The following is a 19,777-nucleotide window of genomic DNA, read 5'->3' on the forward strand; positions in this document are numbered from 1 at the left end:
AGTCAAACATCATTGCAGACGGTGGAAACAACTGATTCCATTGTGCGATTAAAGCTTTCACGCCATCCCCCTTCTTCAAAGCCAAGGAAATGAAGATCACTTCATTAAAAGGTTATCTCCTCTCGTACACTTGAGCAAACAAAGCAGAATGCAAAAATACAGGCAGGCACTGGAAAACTAGCTAGCTGGCCCGACCACATACCACTCAGCGCGGTTCGATCAAGCAAGCCACAGCTTCACATGCCTCGACAAACACACACATACACACACACACGGCTGCTGCATGCAGACACATGCAAAAAATATCTGTCCCAATACTAAAATAGGCCCTGAGAGGTTGCACCTGCACCTGTGCCCTGGTCCACACCTACACACAGGTGTCAGGATGTGACACATACACACACAGACAGTGAAAGAAAGATAGAAGAGAGGGAGGGGAAAAACAAGAGCGGGTTGAATCACACTGCTGCGGTCGACCAAAAAGCTTTTTCTAGATATCATCTCTGTATTCTGGAGTGTAACCATGAGTGTGATTTTCAGTTTTAAATAGACTTTCAGGTTGATGTGCTTAGTTATAAAAAAGTATGGCGCGCAAAGCTTCTGTAATTGCTCAATTCTCTTCTGTACGACACGTAATTATATGATGTATAATAGGACTTTTATTGCTAATTATGGGTTTGCGGGGAGTGGAGTGAGAGTTTAAGCAAAGTGTGTATCATATTGCATACATGAGTGCCTCAAGTGTCTCATTCTGTGAGTGTTCTTTGAATGTCACAGTGAGTCATGCCCATTTGTCTCTCGGCATTATGGTATGTCCCCTTCTGGGGCAGAAAAAGGGACCAATTCTCTAGGCAGGGGCTCATTTTTGTTATATATATATATTTATATATATATATATATATATATAGTTGCACAGGCAGACACATGCATGCACAAACACATGCACGCTATATGAAACAAAATGTTTTATTTCCAAAGTGAGACATTAGGAAAATAAAGGCAGTGTGCTCTTACAGTGCTGACATAAATTCTGATTAGTTAAACTGCATTAAAATCAATCTGTGTTTTTACTACAAAGCTGCTGAGGGTAATAAAATCTGCATTTGAGTTATACATTTTTTTTACTCTGAACTCTGACACATTGTGCTGGCTTTAAAATGGATGTGAAAAAGATGCTGAATTTGAAACCATTTTGTTTGTTGCTTCTTCTTCCAATTAACTGTGCAAGACTAGGTTTTTACATGGTTCCTTGGCTTCATCATGTCACATTAAAAAAAAGAAGAAAAAAAATGAAGTCTGCTGGTGCTGTTTTACTTTTTTGAGAACTGTCGCCACCATGTGGAGTGTCGCTGCATTCTTAACTGGAAGTTTATACAGTTATTTGTTTATCTTATCTGATATTCCATTCTTATTGTCCACATTTAAAGTATTTGTATATATGTCATGTAAAGCACTTTGAACTGCTTTTCTGTTTTAATGGTTCTGCTTACAGAAAGTTTGCTTTCTGTACACGGTAATTGTTCTGCAAAGCTTTGAATAAATTGAGCCTTAGTAATGGATTTGTGATTAAACTAAAACGTCACTATGCTACGATTAGTATCAGACACACTGGAAAGAACACATATATTTAACCAGTGTATTAAACACTGGAATACTTAAAACACCTGCATAAGTGCCAATTAAAATCTTGTCTCATAAAATGATCCCTTTTCCTTCTCGCCATGAACAACTCATCCTTCCTGGCTCAAATGTGACAAGAGGCCCCGGTGCCTTTGAGGCCACAATAACCCTTGGGTACCTTCTTCAGGTACTGCTGGTGATGGTCCTCAGCATAGTAAAACTGCTGCCCCTCCAGGATCTCAGTGGTGATGGGACCGTAGCCCTTTTTATCCAGCTCCTAGGGATGAAATACATAAAACCACCATAGATTAAACTGAGCACAAGCAGCACTTAGCTGACAGAAAAAAGAAAACACCTGTTTTGTCAGATGATTAACATTGAAACTATGGAGATTAGAATATTCAGGAAATGCTCTCCACAGAAATGCAGTCAAGAATGAATGAAATCTATCATCTTTTGCATATTTTGCAGAATGAAATGACAATGCTTGAGGCTTTAGTCTTGATGATGTAGAACCACTGGTTCTTTGACAAACTGCAGTGTTGCTACAGGTTCAAACTGCTAAAACAAATGTAGCTGTAAGAAAAATATGTACCTTGTACACAGCGTCTTCAGTCATGACATGGATTTAACACTAGTTTTTCCAATTGCGTTAACTTCCTCAAAATAAGCACACCTCTTAAATGGTTGTTTTATTCAGCAGTGTAGTGGATGTGAACTTCCAATACCTCTCGCTAATACAGTAAAGAGTTTTCTGCTCCTCAACTAGAAAGCAGGGTGATTGAGTGACAGAAGAAAGGAACATCTTTTTCTTTTTGTAGTGCAGTGTGCCTCTGTGGCTCTCTCTGTGGGACACAGCATCAAAGAGTATCCGCTCTCTTTGAGAACTCCTTAAGACACTTTCACACTTACCCTTTTCTAAACACCTTGAGAGAAGCCTTCAAACACACTAAAACAGCACACTCGTTCACACAGACACACACACACACACACACAAACACACACACACACACTAAACACCTCTGACAGATATATCAAAGGTATACCTGCTGCGCTGAGTGGTTTTCTCTATCTAATAATACAAGCGCTCAGACCTCTCTAGATCAGTGCTCCTGGGAGCTGACAAAACAACAGGTCTGAGGTGCACTGGGACTGTCTGTGGGCAACAAGTTGCTTGCATGTAGCTTGCGACATCTCAAAACAGTTTGCAGCACTGAGGAGCTTTGCTTTGTGGGGGTGTCAGTTGGGTTCAGCAGGCACCATGAAACAGAAGCTGAATGTATTCAATCCAGGCTCAACCTCTTCTTATCATCTTCTGCATACATCTATGACACTGTCGCTGACACGGTTTTGAGCAGCATTTGAGAAGCAATGTCATACACTTAAAAATTGCCCAGGTTGCTTCTTTATAGAAAGTGTTGTCAGCTTGAATTCATAGGGGTTACAATGGATTCCTTGTTTTCGAAGCAGGAAAATTAATCAAAATGCCTTCTTAACCCTCTGAACACATAAAGCTCGATGGCAGGGTTTAAAGGCATGTTGTCTGTAAATTAAAAATAAAAAAAAGACACCAAAAAACAAAACAAAACAAAACACCACTGATCAGATCTAGAAACAAAAAGAATCTTCAGATTATTAACTTATCAGTGAGGTGCTGCTGTGTCGGGAAACTTAACAAAATCTGAGCTTAATATTCTGATATTTCATCACTTTATTCCTTATATCTCATTTGTACCTCAAATTTGTCAAAAACGAATGATTTGCTTGAACCACATTTTATTAAAAAAAAAAAAAAAATGCAGCCTGTGCAGTGTAGGTAACATTTGTTGGCACTTGGAAAAATGTACTTTTTCATTTTTTTTTTGATAAAACAATTTTTATTTGTGACATTATAAACTTTCTTACACTGCACAGAGGGGATTTTTGAGTATAAACTCCAGAAACCTCTTAGGGTTCAGAGGGTTGAATGTTCTCATGTGTAGTATTAGTCGCTTTTCATTTTGGAATAGCATGCACTTTATGTTCCAAAGTGTCAAAAATACAACCTTCTAATTGTAGAACTTGACAATTAAGAGTTTGTGAGTCACCACATGTTCCAGGATGTGAAGTTCTTACTTTAATGCTGCAGGAATTGATACTGTAACACAAACAATGGCTCAGATGATGTGTAGTGTAAAAGGTATTTATCACCCAGTCCTCCTGAGCAGGTTCCAGCTCTTTGTTGTGTTCTCATTGGATCTAACTTGACTGGTTTTCTTTACTCTCACAAAGTTCATTAACCATCAGAAGCCGCTTCCACAGGCCATGTGGCAGACAAAGTAACAGACTGTCCTGACTGATCAAACAGTTGTGTGCTGCAACTAAGGTTATTTCCATTACTGATTAATCTGTACCCCCCGCCTTTTTTTTTCTTTTAAAAGAATCTAGATTATGTAACATTTGAGGGATTGATTATGACATGGTGTATCTTCTTCAGAGTTTAAAGACTAAACCAACTAATGATTAAACTTTATTCAGTATACTTATGAAGCTTCTGAGGCACCCAGATGTGCTAACCAGTCATTGTAAAAAGAAACACTACAATGGAAATTTAACATACACTATGTGGCAAGCACAGCTCACTTATCTTTCAACTTCGTATATGGAATAAACAGTCTAATAATAAGTAGATTAGAAGTCTGATGGTGCTCCTGCAAGTTTTTTTGCTTGTACCCTGCCTACAGCTGCAACAGTTCAACTTTTTGGTAATCTGGAACCGTGAGATGAGAGAGGGAAGCAATATATGTATAAACTACCACCTCTAACTCACTGTAACAGAATAATGGGCTAGATGGTAGTGTAGCTTTGTCCACATGGAGGCAGTGTGGTACAAGCTGAATGTTTGTGCGTGTGATGGAGGTGATGCAATGGAGTCAGTAAATCAAAGCTCTGCACCCCACAGAGAGGCTGAGGCAGCAGCTGACCTCTAAGTCCTCAGTGCCTGCCGCTACAATGTGAGGGCTCCAATCTCCCTGTAGGCAGAACCCAATGTCCACAAACCAAACTGCAGCCCTCAATACCGAGCGCGAGCCTCCCAAGCACAGACACATTTACCTTTCAAATGCAAACTGTGAGCAGTCTGTCACAGAAGAACACCATTTTTTCCCCCTCTGCCTATATCCACCAGCACTGTGGTAAGCCAGCTAGCACAAGCACAGAGCTTTGTACATCATGGCCTAATTAATCAGTCATCACCACCAAACCACAGTAGTAGAGAAGCCTCCAGGGCAGAGGACGCTCCATGCGAAGAGAGCACACTGTCCAAGGAAAGGTCTGCTATTCTGAGCTAACGTACACCTCCACCCTGACATCCCCGTACCACTCCCTCGCTCTCCATCCAGCCCTCTACAGCAGTCACAACACGGCGGCCATTTTAGATCCATAAATCAGAATGCATGGCGTCATGCCACTGTGTATAACCTTATGTGGCTTTGCTTTCTTTCTTTCTCTCTCTCTCTCTCTCTCTCTCTCTCTGTCGCTCTCTCTCTCTCACTGCAGCAGCAGCAAAGCAATGGAGGGAAGAATATGGAGGGTAAAAATGGAAAAGATGGGGAAGAGAAAATTCTAGCGAGAAAAAGTAAAGTAGATTTCCTCAAGTTTAGCATTTTTGATCCTCTTGATGGCGACGTTCGAATGACGGCTAAATAAAGGGAGAAATCAGCGTGTCTGTGCTTCCATACATTTGTATGAGAGTAACAGTGTAAGCGGAATGATACAAAGGGACACGATACGAAGAGCTGAATGCATGCATGTGTATGCACTGCTCAGTCTACGAGGACAGAAATGATTTGACCTCCTATTTATAAACAGAAGGCTGGTTCCCAAAGAGCAAACTGCTGCTTTTTCGGGCTACGACGTGGTTTTTAGTTAAATTAAAGGTAATGAATCTAAGTCAATGCAATGTCCTCCTAAGTGACAAAAAACACTGGTGTGTGTCCAGGGCTGAGCTCGCTCAGCCCAGTCAGCCCTTCCTTTCTTCACGCCTGTCGGAAAGACTCCCATGTCAAAGACATGGCTGAATGGGTGCCACCCCCCCCCCTCTCTCTCCTACTTTCCGACTATCTCTCCATCTCCCTCCATTGCTGATTCCCTCCTTCTCTCTCTCTCCCATGTGAGCACAGACCACCGCTTCGTGCTACCAAAGTCCTCCCTGCTTGCCAGACAAGCGAGAGAGCCCCTCGCGCCATCGCCAGAGAGGCGGCCCTGGGACACAAATAGGACGTGACACCCCGAGAGAGGGCTGAGGTGGAGGAGGAAGAAAAAGAGGAGGAGGAGGAGGAAAATGCCCTCTCTCCTCCTCTCTTTCTTACCCTACTGTGTCTCCCTGTGTCGTCTTCCCTCAGAAGGCCTACGGCTGCAGAGTGGTGGGGAAGAGACGTGCACTGACATGAGTTTGTGACACCCGATGAGTCATGGTCAAGACATTTGGTGAGGGATATGACCTCAATTTGGTGATTTACGTAATCATTCCTGAGTCCGCTACTGTTACTGATGTATGATCATTGCTCTTCACCACTTCTCCTGCAGCTCGCTACTATTGTTCGATTTGTTCTTCTTTTACTCTTCACCTCAGTCTTGATCTTGAATTCCAATATGCTTAGCTTGCATTATCATAATTAAGTAAAATATTGCCACAGCAATACTGATGTAATAATTAAGCAGTCGGGAAAGTATTAAGACCTTTATTTAAGCATCTTTTCTGCTGGGCCTCATTAGAAAATCCCTGCAGTACTAGTATTCGGCCCAACTTAAAATTTAAACAGTAAAATTTAACAGTAAAAGCACTCAACAGAATGACACCTGTAATTGTGTTATATCACTGGAGTATTAAGGATTATTATTATTATTGATGACCTACTGTGTAAATGACCTTGTAGCTGGTGTAATTAAGCCAATTTCTAAAAATTTTCAGTGTTGGGTATTATTTTCTATAATATTTGACTTTTTTTTTATAGGCTGTTCAGCTGTTTGAAAATATATTGATCTTTTAAGAGATTTGCAGTAAAATATAAAGAAGCTACTAAAATATAGTGGAGTAGAAATATCAAGAAACCTAAAATGTTAATATTGAAGTTGCTTTTTGCACCTGAGAATGTAAAGATAAAGGACAAAATAAGATTAGTGCATTCCTAGCCGCTCTGGATCGCTTTCACTTAGATCTAAAACCAATTTAATGTTGACTCCAGCTGCACACCTGAACTGTGGAGCACAAAAAGCTCTTCAACATCTTAAAAAAGTAAATACACTTTGAGTACGGCAACAGCAAAGCCGCTCTGTGATGAAATGCCGGTAATAGATAGACTGCGGCTCTGGCTGAAAACACATGAAATAGCCTGACATGATACTTATCGACTAGTCCGTGGCACCATGCTTGCCCTAAATGACCTCAGGGAGAGAGGCAGAGTGGGAGTGATGGAAAGACAATGAAGGAGGAAAAAGACAGGAGAGAGAGAGAGAGAGAGAGACATGGAGAAGGTGAAGAGATGGAGTGAAAGAAAAAGAGGAGAGGAGCGATTATATAGAGGCTGATGGAATGAAAACAGTCTAGTAGTGGGGAAAAAAAGAGGAAGAAGCTAATGAAAGAGAAGTATATGATGCTTCTTTGCTCATGTGAGGTTCTGTGAAATGCCATATATGCAAAACATGCATGTATGTCTCTGCATCTGTATGTGAATGACCTACAGGATGCGTATTCCCTCTGTTGGTCTGTCTTTGCACAGAGGACTGAGAGCTTTTTTTTTCTCCCTGCCCTGCTCTGTTCATTTCTCTTTCTCTCGCTTAGCACGGGTCAGGCATCCATTTTAGCTGGGCTCTAATCTTCAGCAAGCGCTCCTACATTTTGTGAGCGAGGAAGGGAACACTAGTACATTTTGAGAGGGAGAGAGGATGCATGTGCTTCAGTCTCTGAGCGAGGTGGTGCACGCTCCTCCGTTTTTTGTTGTTGTTGCTGTTGTTACTGATGCTTTTTTGTTTTTTGTTTTTTTCCAACCAGAGCAGACAACAAGTAGCTCAGTATCTGAAGACCGAAAAACACTGCCCAGCATTCTTGTGAAAAGCAATCGTTTCGTTTGTTTTTAAAAAAAATAAAACCGCTGCTGTGCAATCAACAGCATCTCACTGGCGGTTGGGCATTTACCCTCTGGCAACATAAAAGTTCTTTGTGAACACTACGCTACTTGCAGCACACGGTTACATTTTTGAAAGATGTTAATGTACAGGCTTAAATATGGGTGAGCTATGGAAGGCTGCATTTGACTTTAGAAGACTTTCCAAAATAAGAAACGTGAGCTTGTGTGACTTAGGAGCCACGATTACGAAACCTGCTGATGCTGTGTGCTGTTTTAACAACCCTCAGGCTTCTCCTCAAGACTTCTAGCCCCAAATCATCCTCCCCTTTTTTTTCTCCACCCATCCTCCGAACCCCTGTGCACCCCTCCCTTCATGCCCCTTTCAAGCTCATTAAGTTAGGATGCTTTATCAGAGGGCACAGTCACCCCTCCAAGGCCCTTCACACATGCATGTGCATGGACACACACAATGCTCACGCTGGCTTGATAAAACCTATTGTTCATACGCGCACGCACACACACACGCACAGACACACACACACACACACACACACACACACACACACACACACGTACAATATAGAACCCCCCGTTCAACCATTTTTCTCTCCAAACCCCTAACCCATCTCTAAACCACCCCCACCCCCCACTCTCCTCCTAATCAACTCTTCCCATCCCTTCTCTCTCTCTCTCTCTCTCTCTCACCCTCCGCTCACCCCCACACCCCTCACCCTGCTCTAGGGAGACACATTTTAGTGAGGGAGGGATAGAGAGAGGGAGAGAAAAAGAGAGATGGGGGGGGAGACAGAAGGAGAGAAAGAGATGCACTCCTCCTCTCTGCTCTGCTGCCACAGTGGCTTGGCTACAGAAGCCTTTGATGTTCTGCAAATTTCAAATTTCATTATAGAGAACCCCCTTCTCCTCTCTCCTCTCCCTCCCCCCGCCCCTCTCTGCTCTCGTGCTTAAACAAGCTTTTCTGCCTCACTCTCCTACCACCCCCCACCCCCCCACCCCCCTCCAACCCCCCTCTCAATGCTGAAGTTAAGAAACTGAAAGCCCTGCAGAAGAGACTCTTCGTATGGGTTAATTATTCATTGGGATGTGGCTGTATGTGCCAAATGTATGTCTGTGTGCATCTGTACGTACATGCGAGCATGTGCGAGTCATGGGCTGGTGGTGGGGTGGAATCTGCATTTTGTGATACCTGTCTTATCTCTGGTCGTCTCAGATCGCCTCCACCCACACTCTCTTGTCACTCTACTGAACATGCATTCACTTCTTCTGATGCTCTCCCAGAGAGCACCGGCCTTTTAGGATAAAACACACACTCACACATACCCTCAAACGCAAAGACAGACCCACTCATCAAGCCCCTTCGTTTTTAGAGATGCCGTTTTCAAGCCAGGCGTTCTTGAGACTCAGCATCAATGCGGCAAGGCAACCATTTCAGGGCAGGAAGCTGCCATTTTGGTTCAGACTGTGTCAGCTGCTTTGAGAAGATATGTGCCCCAGTGGCCCTCAGATGAAACCGGGGTGCCACTGAAGTGGCTGACAGATTGGTGGTGTCAGCAGCATTGGTGGGGAGAGAATGAGCAAGAAGGAAGAGTCGGAGCACAGTTTCTCCTCTCGATGTTTGAAAATGTGTGTGTTTTTGGAGCATCTGCTGTGTTGAGGTTCTCAGTCTTTCCCTGGCATGAAGGTAACAAAAAGATAACCCTCAGTGTAACAGCCTTTTCTGTGCTGTGATATGAACCCGGTGAACCCTGCACTGCCATTGCTCAGTTTTCACTGTTTCACTGGCTCATGGATTTGTGATTTCATGTCTTATCTAGGGCATGAACATATATTGTTATTTTCAGACTAAGCTAGACTAATCACAAATTTCATGGATTTGCTCGTGAGGGTACAATTAGTACAAGTATTTCTCTTTTGGAACATTTCATAATTTTTTTTTTTTTTTGCATTTGCATTTGCTCAGACGTCATGGATCAGCTGACCTGATGAGGATAATGTAAGACAATTGAACATTTTGGAAGCAAGTGTGCCATGACTGAGATTACTTTGTAAAATGCATAATATGTGTTATATTTCCTATAGTTGTTTGGTCAATGCATGTTAAACATCTGTGCATCCCAGTTTCTTTGTTGGTTCCACATGAGTTTCTGAAAACATCGTGAGGAGCTCAGAATGGAGCTCATGGTCAGTTGACAGCCAAAGGGTGGGGTCACAGTCGGTTGATAGCCTGTCAGTGATGACCCTCTGACCTGATTGCTCTCCTCTTTATTTCTCCTACCTTCCTCCCCCCACCTCTCCACCTTCCTGGTCTCAGCTGCCACTTTTTTCTCACCTCTGACCCCAGCCCAAGGCCAAGGTTGGGAGGTTGTTGCCATAGCAACGTAACAGCCCCTACGGCCCGTGACTGCTGACCTCGGGAGCACCTAGTAACCATGACGATCATAATTCGCTCCCCTCTGCCCCCTGCCAGCTCGCCCATGAATACCATTTAGAGGAGGAGAGGGACAAACGGGCCAAAGTGATGCTGAGATCAACTGAGGGATGGATGGACAGACAGACAGATGGACTGAGGGAACAAAAGGGGGACGCGTGTGCCCTTGAAAGGGGGTGCTTTAGAAATCAGTTGGGATGACCTATCGACCCTCATTCAGGTTAAGAAACAGGGTTTCACTGAGTGGATATAGATGAGTATCATCTAAATTGAACCGGTTTTGCTTAACTAAACGGCATAAGAGGTCACCACTGCCAACACCGACTTCAATTGTTATTCAAATAAGCGGGACAGCTCTAATATACAGCCTGGCCACACTCAATGGTTGAAAAAGTTGGTTTCATTTATTACTATTTCATTTGTTTTGATGGATCTCATTTTGCTACAGACATGATAAAACTAAATCAAATATAAAACCTCCACCATGCTATCAGTTTTATTCTCTTAAATGGAATGATGTGTGTGAAATTGCAACAAGGCACTCAACACTGAACAGCAAATTACAAAAAAAAGTACAATTCACAATTTTGCACTTTTTCAACAGATGGTCTACCGCTACTGCTTTACGTCACACATGGTTTGGTTACTACGTAGCACCAAGCTTGAGTAAATGCAATAATAAAAACCTTCTTATGTCCGTGTGTGTGTGGGTATCGTACCTGCTGGAAGACCACTTTAGTCTTCAGTGTTAAATCCTGTTGAGTGGGGCTGGATGTGTAGATGGCTGAGCGGTACTGAGTGCCCATGTCATTGTGCTGCTTCATACCTGCATGAAAACACATACAAAAGAAATATAAGACAGACGAGTCAAATAACAGGAAGCAACTTTAGCTTTCAGGGAAGCAGCTCCCAGCTTTGGGTTTGGGAGGCAGACGCTCTCTCTGCCTTTAAGATTAGACTTAAAACTTTCTCTTTTTGATAAAGCTTATAGTTGAGGGTTGGCTCAGGTGACCCTGAATCATTCCTTAGTTATGCTGCTCCAAGTGTAGCAACTGCACTGGGCACCTCTTTTTCACTCTCTATGCATTTATATGCCATCATTGCATGCCAATAACTGTATTTTGTCTTTTTGTGCTTTCTTCATTTCTGTCCTCTCTCTCCTTGTGGTTTCTACACGTGTCTCTGTCTGTTTCTGATTCGCAGTTACACCAACCTGCTCAGTGTTTTATTGTTTGTTGCTGCTCAACGCTCATGTGTTCTCTCCTCACTCTCCCGCTCTGATCAGCCGGTTGAGGCAGATGGTCGCCCACCCTGAGCCTGGTTCTGCTGGAGGTTTCGTCCTGTTAAAAAGGGAGCTTTCCCTTCCTACTTTCGCCACATTGTAAGGTCTTCACCTCACTATGGATAGCGCCCCAAGATGACGTATGTTGTGTTTTGGTGCTATATAAATACAGTTAAATAGAACTGACCCCACACACAAGCATGAATACCACAATTACGGCAGATGCAATGTCATTTGCATGTAAAAGGTTTTCACAATTATGTCATCATCCCACATCTTGAATTCATAAAGCCAAATGAATTTAAAGATCCCAGCAGATTTGGGTTTTCATTAGGGAGGCCTGCGGTGTGTAGGTGTATGGGCACATGTAGGTGGGCACGTTTTCTTTGTCCTTTACGTGGCACTGTCAAAATTTTCATCAGCTTTACATCAGTGTGTTTGGAGGAAGCCCAGGCCTAGTGTACCTTGATTAGGAGGCAAAACAGCTGCAATCACTTCTATGCTTCTCAGATGCTACAATCCTGAGCAGCTCTGGCATCTATGGACACGCCAATGGCAGGCTTCTCTCTGTTGTTATCGCTCTCCCACTCAGCATTTATTTCTTCTCTTTACTGGAGATTGTCATTCTTTTCTTCATCTGTGCGTCTAAACCCTTGTCTTTCTCCATCTTTGGCATTTTGGTAGTGGCTGGAGCCAGTGATGTGTGTATTCTTCTTTAAGGCCTTCGACAGCAGCTTAGTTCTTGTGAATAACAGATCACGGTCATTCCAGTTGGTCAAATTTTGGCTACTGGTTAGCGATTGCCAATCAAACCAAAGGGGTAACGATCGTTGTAATATATCAAAGGTATTATCAGTCAAGGAGCTCATCCTACTGTGTACCTTCTGAACTTCATATGCGATGTCTTCATCATGTAGCAGTTTCTGCACTTGTGTCTATTTTCTTAAAGCACTTGTAGCCCACATAAAAGTTACACAGCTGCAGTTGTGATATTGTGTGAAACTCCGGTTCCCGACTGTCCATGAAGGCACCTTGCCGTCACGTGACAATTCAGGCACACACACACACTGTCGCCGTTCAGCCAATCTCGTTTTCTGGAGCGCTATACAAGCTGTCTGTGCTACTCCTCCGACAGAAGTGTCGGGGAGAAGCTACAGAAGGGCTGCAGCAGGTCAGTCGTGCACAGATGTTTGTTGCTCTATATGTCGGGGTCTGAACTCCAACCCTCCATCGCTGCCACTCCGACTCGATTGCTAAGCGCCACCGTGGACGCCCTCACTGTTGGGACTGACTTTTAAGTGGACTGGCCAGGTGTGCACTGTTGGGTACAAAACCAAGTCTTGATGACGAGCTAAGTCAACGAGCCAGAACCAGACAACGACCCCCTGCAGTCTGGTAGGAGGCTGTGGCAGCCAGTCCGCTTGCCCTCTTGGCTATATTCACAATTCAGTCATATCAACTGTGCGCATATGGACTTTCAAGAACCATCACTGGATTCCAATAACTCTTGTGGACAATTAATCCACAATCATTTTCTGAACTTTGTGATTTTTATGCCAATGTGGTACTGTTTAAATCTGGATTGTGCTGTTAAAATGAATTTACATTTTGCAATTAACAATAAGGCACCAGCCATCACAAGCAACAATCTGTGCACCTATACCTCCCAGAGCTGTTACCTACATCTTCTGACTTACTAGTCCAAAAACACTCTCTAAACCTGTTAGCATTTCCATATATGCTACAAACTATTAATTAATTTTTCTGGACACTTCAGGGCAGCAAAATAAGCTGTAAACACAACAAAGGCATACTGTCACCTTACAAAGCTGATATGTGAACATGCTGGCAAATGGTTGTTTATTTACACATCACACACGGAGCAACATTGGCATTCATTTGCAGTTGCGCTTGTGCCCAACCAAAAAAATCTGAGTTTAAAGACTCACTCTCCTCTTAGCTGTGTTTTGCTGTACACCAACTCCTGTGGGAAATAACTGGCTTCCCAGTAGCCAAATGCTCCACCATAATCACCAGATCGTTACTCTTATGTTCGGTGCTTGGCAGTTTGTGACCAATGTTTTTTTTTTTCTATAGAGTTTTCTTTGAATAAATCTGCTGTATGCTGGAACTGGAAATGAAGTTGATGAGAGTGTTGAGCTGAAAAGAAGCTCAAGAAATGACGATTACCTGTTGGTTCTTCACAAACAGCTTTAACAATACAGTCACTGGATGATTATTGCAGCCATGTGAGATCACGGGAGTCAGTTTGGCTAATGGAAGTACATATTGTGCGACAGTAGAGAGGAATGTGTGGTGTCTGTTGTTGGAGAAGCCAACAGAACACCGTTCGATAAAAAGTATATATTTTAACCAATCAGATGTGACCATGGTATCACCTTTGCCAAATCTGTAGAGCTGCATCACTACTTATTTTTCAGTAGATAAGACTGTTGTGTGTGTGTGTGTGTGTGTGTGTGTGTGTATAAGCTTTGTCAAACAACATATTGTAAATTACACCTGTTGTAGCATCTCACCTGGTGGCTTTCTATTTATATTTTGCGAGAATAACAATTTCCACTGACTGTGCAGACAAGACGTCTCCCCGACACAGTGATCTGCATATCTTGTTCTCTTTAGATTAAATGTCACCTTACATCATAGAGTGTCACAACCTATCTGCGACACAGTCTGTTCAAGCATAATGGCTAGAAGTATTCATCTGGTCTTCATTCAAATCGGAGCAGACAGGCAGACATCGTCTGCTCTCTGACACACATTGAATAAACTCACTATATCTAATGTTGCTGCCTCAGAGAATTTGCTTCACTGAAAATTTCTTCAATGATATTAAATGCTCCCGTAGTTCAAATATGATAAAAATGTGTTGTGGAGAAATCCCTGTTGAACAAAAGGCATATAAGGTGGCTAACAGAGCAAGTTGTAAAAATACAGAGCATTGATGTCTGCTACAGCAACCCCAACTAAAACTGACATAATGGTTAATTTACAAAGATGTACCTGCCACCCTACAGTGACTTGCAAATTTAACTTTGATGGAAAAAAATGACAAGGGAGAATGAGTACATTATTCTTTAAAAATAACTGACAGTTCACCTTTTGAGAAATACCTTGACATGTTTTCTTGCCAATAATTACATAAAAAAAATAATATTGCTCTTATTTCTGTGCAATTGACATTATTACATAACTGAAAGTAGCAGCTGGTTAGCTTAGCTTAGCATAAAGACTGGAGGCCAGGATGAACAGTTTGCCTGGCTCTGTCCAAAAAGTAACAAAAAAATCCACCCAATAGCTAACAAATATATTTTTCGAAATGCAACAAATAATGTTTACTGAAAAAATAATGTATTGGCATATATTGTCTTCTCCACATTACAAACTCTGTCTTATTACCTCTGTTTTTTAACTTCTCGTTTATTTGTGGACTATCATCAGAGATCTCAAGTAAAAACACAACTGTATTCTACGACTTCATAAATATATTTTTTCAAATTTTACTTCATTTTGTCATGTGCCTTTACATCAATTTGCCTCCCTATGTCTCCCCATCCATCGCCACCCTTTTCTCTCCATCTCCGCAGTGTTGGTAGTCGGCCATCTTGCCCCCAGTGCTGTTGTTCAGTGACGAGGCTAATGGTTGCCCCTCCATCAAAGGCCACCAAGTCACTCTGCCATTGGCTGTCCACCAGAGCCTTTACTCTGATTGGCTGGCTGGCAGGGGTCTTGTAGCTTTGTTGTTCCCCCTGACCTTCCCTGCTGACCTGCAGTTCTGACCATCTCAACACACATGGCTACACTTGCAAGATCGCGCATAGACAAACATTAATTATGAGAGGAAACCACATCATATATCATAAAGCCACTGGTTTGACTGCTGTAATTTGATGAAAGCCATTTTATAGCTGAACGGAATAAATTTTATTACCGTACGGAAAGCGTGGATGTCCAATATCTAGAACTAAAGACGACAAAGATGTTTCATCGCAAAGAAATGGTCGACGATATGGAATATCAGAGGAAAGTCAAGAGACGAAACACTCTTGAGTTGTAATAGCTGCTTCTAATTAAGATTCATCTCATCTGCTGAGATCCACCAGAAGATGAGCTGGTCCCTAATCAAAATATTAGCACCATCCAAAATATCTGCCTTGCTTTTGATTATAGCAACTCCAAATCCATCCCCATAAGCATTCAGTCCTCAAAGAACTATAATGGCAACAAATACCACCCAAAAAAACCCCTGGTTCTCCCCTCCCGCCTCCACCGTCTCCCTCTCTCGTTCTCTCCATTTTTAACAGCCCCCTTCGTTATTTTCTCCATCCATCAAAGGCGGCAGTAATTATTAATGAGAGCCTCCCTGTTCTCTCTGCATTATGCATGAGAGCCTTGCCTCTGAAAGCACAGGGTAATGGGGGTGGACAGAAGAGGAGGGGCTATGGGTCACACATGCGCACACACACACGGCCTCTCAGGGTCACTGACCTCTGCCCACTAAGCCAAAAATATTAATTAATTGCCAGCCCCCCTACCTACAAAAATCTGAAAATATTAAACTAGCCCCTTTAACACAAGCGAAATCCCAAATCAGACACAGTGGAAGGGGGGTGGGGTGTCTCAAGTCTCAGAAGCAGACGTTCAACCTGCGAACACAAATGTACGTGCACATATAGGCTTGTTGTGTTTAAACCTGCTAAGATTTCTTGCAACTCCCTCTCTCAAAAAAAAAATCTTTTCCAATGTTTACGCTTGCACACACTAAAAAAAAAAGAAAAAGAAAAAAATGGCTTCACTCAGGTTGTCCCTGCTGGCTGTTAAGGGATAAAAGCCTGCTCTGTCTCCTACTTCCAACTTCACCTTCCCTCCTTCCTTTTGCAATTTGCGTTAATTCACTTTTCTTCTCTGGCTCTTGCCTCATTGCCCGCTTACTTATTCTCTTCTACGTTAAATTCCTCGCAGTCTTTGCCATGTGTGGGTAAACATTTGTGCGCTTGAAGGACAGTGAGAGAAGGGGTCAGCTTGGACTAAGTGTAGCCAGACTTATGATTTTCAGTTGCAGGTAAAGAAAGAGATGAAAGAGTAAAAGGGTAATTAGGAATGCTGGTTGCTATAAAGCCTGGTAAGGAGGAAGAGGAGGACAAAGAGGTAGAGATAGAAATTACAGGCCCGGGAAGTCTAAGGGCATTGTACCGATGCTTGTTGCACTTTTCCCAACTCACTACAGAACTGGTGGTCTGACTCCAACTTTTTTTTCTCCCTGGCATTTTTCTACACAACGGTCTTTCATTCGTTAACAACTGTAAAAGCTGAGATTAGCCCCAACTCTCCATCGCTTCTGTCTCTCCTTCCCCTCTGTCTCCTTTAGCTCCCTCTCTGCCCATGTGTTTCAAAAGGGCAGCCGACACTCGAATAGATATAAAACAAGAAAAGATTGCAAATGAGGCAAAAAAAATAAAAAATCATTTAATTACAGAGAAGAAAGAATAACAAACATTTCAGCAGTCAAGCTATTGTCAGTGTCCGCAATTAAGAAATGTCCCTGCATAATTGGTGACTTTTTGCAAGCTTCTGAGCATGGAGGAAAAACATCTGAAGTGAATTCTGAATTATTGCACTTGGCAGTGCGTGCCAATTAGACTGCAGCAGAGTGAGCGCTAATGAACAATCTAATCCAGTTTCATTTTTCGTCTTCTTTTACCTCTTTATTCCTACCACCCCCCCTCAACTCCATCTCCATCTCCATGCACTGTCATCTAAAGTCACATATACTTAAACTTGTGTCTAGAGAGAGCTGCCCCTTGTGCCGAAAGACGGTGTCGTCATTTTTTACTATTTTGTCAAAATACTAAATTACAAATAAACAAAGTATAATGCCCGATAACTGCAGTCTTCCCTGTGTGTGTGTGTGTGTGTGTGTGTGTGATAGTACTCGGGGTTGTGCCGTGTCCCGTGGTCCCATTACGACTGTGTGCGTGCCAGCAGCGCTCTCTCCTCCTCTCCTCTCCCAGCTGCTATTTTTGCCCTGTTCTTATGTAAGCCGTTCCTGATGCGCTGGAGACAGAGGCAGAGTACGGAGTTGGGATGGTGAGAGCATCCCCAGCGGACACACACATGCACTCGCCTGCACGTGCAAACACATGCGCATACTCCATATGTTCATACATGTACATATGCAGCGACGAGAAAGTAATGCTCTGCTGGCTGTCAGATGGTGACACAATGCATGCAGAGGAAATGTTAAATCAGCCCCAGCAAAAAAGGGCTATGACTCTTAACATGCATATCGTGTAGATTACTGCAGCAACAATCGTCTGTTTTAAAGAGTTGTGTTATCAGTGCAGTATTTAGCAGTGCTCTCCAACATGATCACTTCATGGTTCTGGGCATGTCAGAGTACTGTGACTCTGGCCCTTAGCTGTGTATTTTTAGCTGCATCTAAATCTAACAAGTAGAGCTTGCTCTACTGTTGTTCTCCGATCATCCGGACAACAGCAGAAGTCCTCAAATTATATCCCCGTCTACTCTAGACAGAGTTCAGGTCAGCAGTTTTCAGCAAGCGATGCAAGCATATTTTGATCACAACCTCCTATTCCTCTCACAACTAACACCGAGTGTTGGATTCAAATTTACATATTATATAACAGCGTAAAAATGAAGTAAACTGACATAGAATTCAATAAGCACTGCTCCACATTTGATAACAATAAAAATACTCTGACTTCTATCGTTTCTTTTTTTTTCCTTCTTCAGATTTGTGTCCAGATGAAGTACAGCCAGTTTCACTTCCCTGGAGGCAATGTGTTTGTAAAAAAACAACAACCACAAAAAAAAAACATATTGATTTTTTTCAAATGCTGCACATCTTATTTTCCAGCAAAAATCATTTAATACACTTCATATTATTTTGAGTGCTGTCAAATCAAATATACAACCTGCTGTCAACTCAACTCAACATGCTGTAAATGCTTAGACCATGTGTGTCTTTTTACGCTTATGTGTGTGTGCATGCGTGTGCGTGTGTCAGTCATCCTTTTGCAAGAACACTGAGGCTGAGGTCTCTGTCTCTAGCCATCAAAGCTCATGCTGGAATCTAATGCTTTTTGATTTATGTTGTTTGTTTGTTTTTGTTGGTCTACCTTTCTTGTCACTACTTCTTTACCTCGCTACATTTTAAGTATATTTTTCCAAAGTTGTTTCAGTTCAGTTCTTAATCTTGAGTCCATTTATTTCCATGCAAGGGGAAGAGATGCACCAAAGAACACAGAAAAAGACATTTAATTTTTTTTTTTTAATCTCACCAAGACAAGAAGACTTCTGAAAAAGCAAAAAAAAAGTAAGACAATGTATAAGTTCAGCATAATCAAATGGTCATGCAGAACTCAACCCCTGTACTGTGCACACACACGTGCCGCAATCTCCATAAATTAAGGCCGTCAGCATGTGTGAAGGTGCAATAACTGACACCTGGTAATGAACACGCCATCCTCAGCCAACCACAGGAGAGGAGCAGGGTTGGATTCGAAGTGTGGGGGTGGCAGAGGTCGCAGGTCAGAGGTCAAGGTCACCTCCTGCGGGGTTTGGCTTTAGATGGCAGGGGCACCCCTAAAATTGAGGGATGTGGTGACACAGGGGGACACGGGGGTACCCCAACAGGGAATTGGCGTGTGTCGCCACCAGCTGGGATGAAGATATAATATGTAGGAATATTCATGCTCATTTCAATTGTCAGAAAGCAACTGTCACCAGCGTGACTCAGATAGAAGACAGCTTGATTTATATCTACTTCATGATCTGACCTGATCATAATGTGCGATGTGATAAGGCATTTTATTATTCAGTGTGATAAACTACAAAACAGCTAATCACATAGAGTACTGTGCAGTGACAACTTAGCACATCTTAAACGCATACTGCAAAATGCCGTCTTTACAAAAAACAAATCAGCTCAAATGAATAAAAATGGCCACTACTGCTGGTTTTTGAATTGCACTTACTTGTTTTATAGATCTGAAACATACCTCTCTTCTACTGCATGACTCCGACAACATCTAACTGCAAGAGTGAGTGTGCATGTACGTGCAGACGCTATCAAATGAGGACAACTGCGTCGGCCATTTTAGCTGTCCATTTGTGTTTTTTGTGTCTATCGGCATATGCCTGCGATGCCTGTTCACTGACGCAGCATCAGCAGCCCACACCATGAATACTGCATGGCCTCAAAAAATAGAGAGGATGGAGGGAACGAGGGAAGAGGAAGTGTGAAGACAAGGAAAAGAGATGAGTAGGAAAACAATGGGGGGG

General features: G+C 42.6%; 1 protein-coding gene across 1 annotated transcript in view; it reads right to left on the reverse strand.

Annotated features, from left to right (window-relative positions):
• Positions 1 to 950: 950 nt before the first annotated feature.
• LOC103376473 (mitochondrial peptide methionine sulfoxide reductase) overlaps positions 951 to 19,777 on the reverse strand; it is a 32,260-nt gene continuing 13,433 nt past the window's right edge. Inside the window, 2 exon segments of the mRNA XM_074465739.1 lie at positions 951 to 1,897; positions 10,893 to 10,999. Coding sequence (XP_074321840.1) covers positions 1,640 to 1,897; positions 10,893 to 10,999 — 365 coding nt within the window. The 3' untranslated portion in view covers positions 951 to 1,639.

Source organism: Stegastes partitus, unplaced genomic scaffold, assembly GCF_000690725.1.
Source record: "Stegastes partitus isolate 25-593 unplaced genomic scaffold, Stegastes_partitus-1.0.2 Scaffold48, whole genome shotgun sequence".
Classification (NCBI taxonomy): Eukaryota; Metazoa; Chordata; class Actinopteri; family Pomacentridae; genus Stegastes; species Stegastes partitus.